The following is a 476-nucleotide window of genomic DNA, read 5'->3' on the forward strand; positions in this document are numbered from 1 at the left end:
TTTTCTTTCTGTTTCTGTTTCTGTTTGTTTAATTTGTGTGATTTGTTCTTTTTTTATTTGTTTTTGTTTTATTTGTTTATATAAAATATTATTTTCTATTAATATAATTTGTGTTTGTATAAGCTGGGGTGTATATGCAGCTCTGGTTGCGGGTAGAACGACCGACTCCAGCACCGAGAGACAAAACTCAAAAGAATGTGTATTTTCTGTGTTTTTTTTCTCAATATTATTTATATTTTTATTTATATTTATATTTATATTTATATTTTTATTTTTATTTAGTTCATTCTCGTAAAAAATACATATTATAAATGCCTGCTGCACCCGCTGCCGCAAGGTGCCTATACACCGCAGAGATGCATCAAAACAAAAATCCAAAAAACAAAAAGAAACACCTCGCTCACTCTCGTAAGCCTGAAACACAAACCCTAAACCCTAAACCCTAAACCCTAAACCCTAAACCCTAAACCCTAAAC

General features: G+C 31.1%; 1 protein-coding gene across 1 annotated transcript in view; it reads right to left on the reverse strand.

The window, feature by feature from the left end:
* Positions 1-400: 400 nt before the first annotated feature.
* The window catches only part of EMH_0015930 (myosin F (TgMyoF) protein, putative), a gene marked incomplete at both ends in the record, with an annotated part of 11661 nt that continues 11585 nt past the window's right edge, over positions 401-476 (reverse strand). Inside the window, one exon of the mRNA XM_013500506.1 lies at positions 401-414. Coding sequence (XP_013355960.1) covers positions 401-414 — 14 coding nt within the window. The remainder of the gene's footprint in view (positions 415-476) is intronic.

Source organism: Eimeria mitis, genomic scaffold (assembly GCF_000499745.2).
Source record: "Eimeria mitis Houghton genomic scaffold, Emh_scaff548, whole genome shotgun sequence".
Classification (NCBI taxonomy): domain Eukaryota; phylum Apicomplexa; class Conoidasida; order Eucoccidiorida; family Eimeriidae; genus Eimeria; species Eimeria mitis.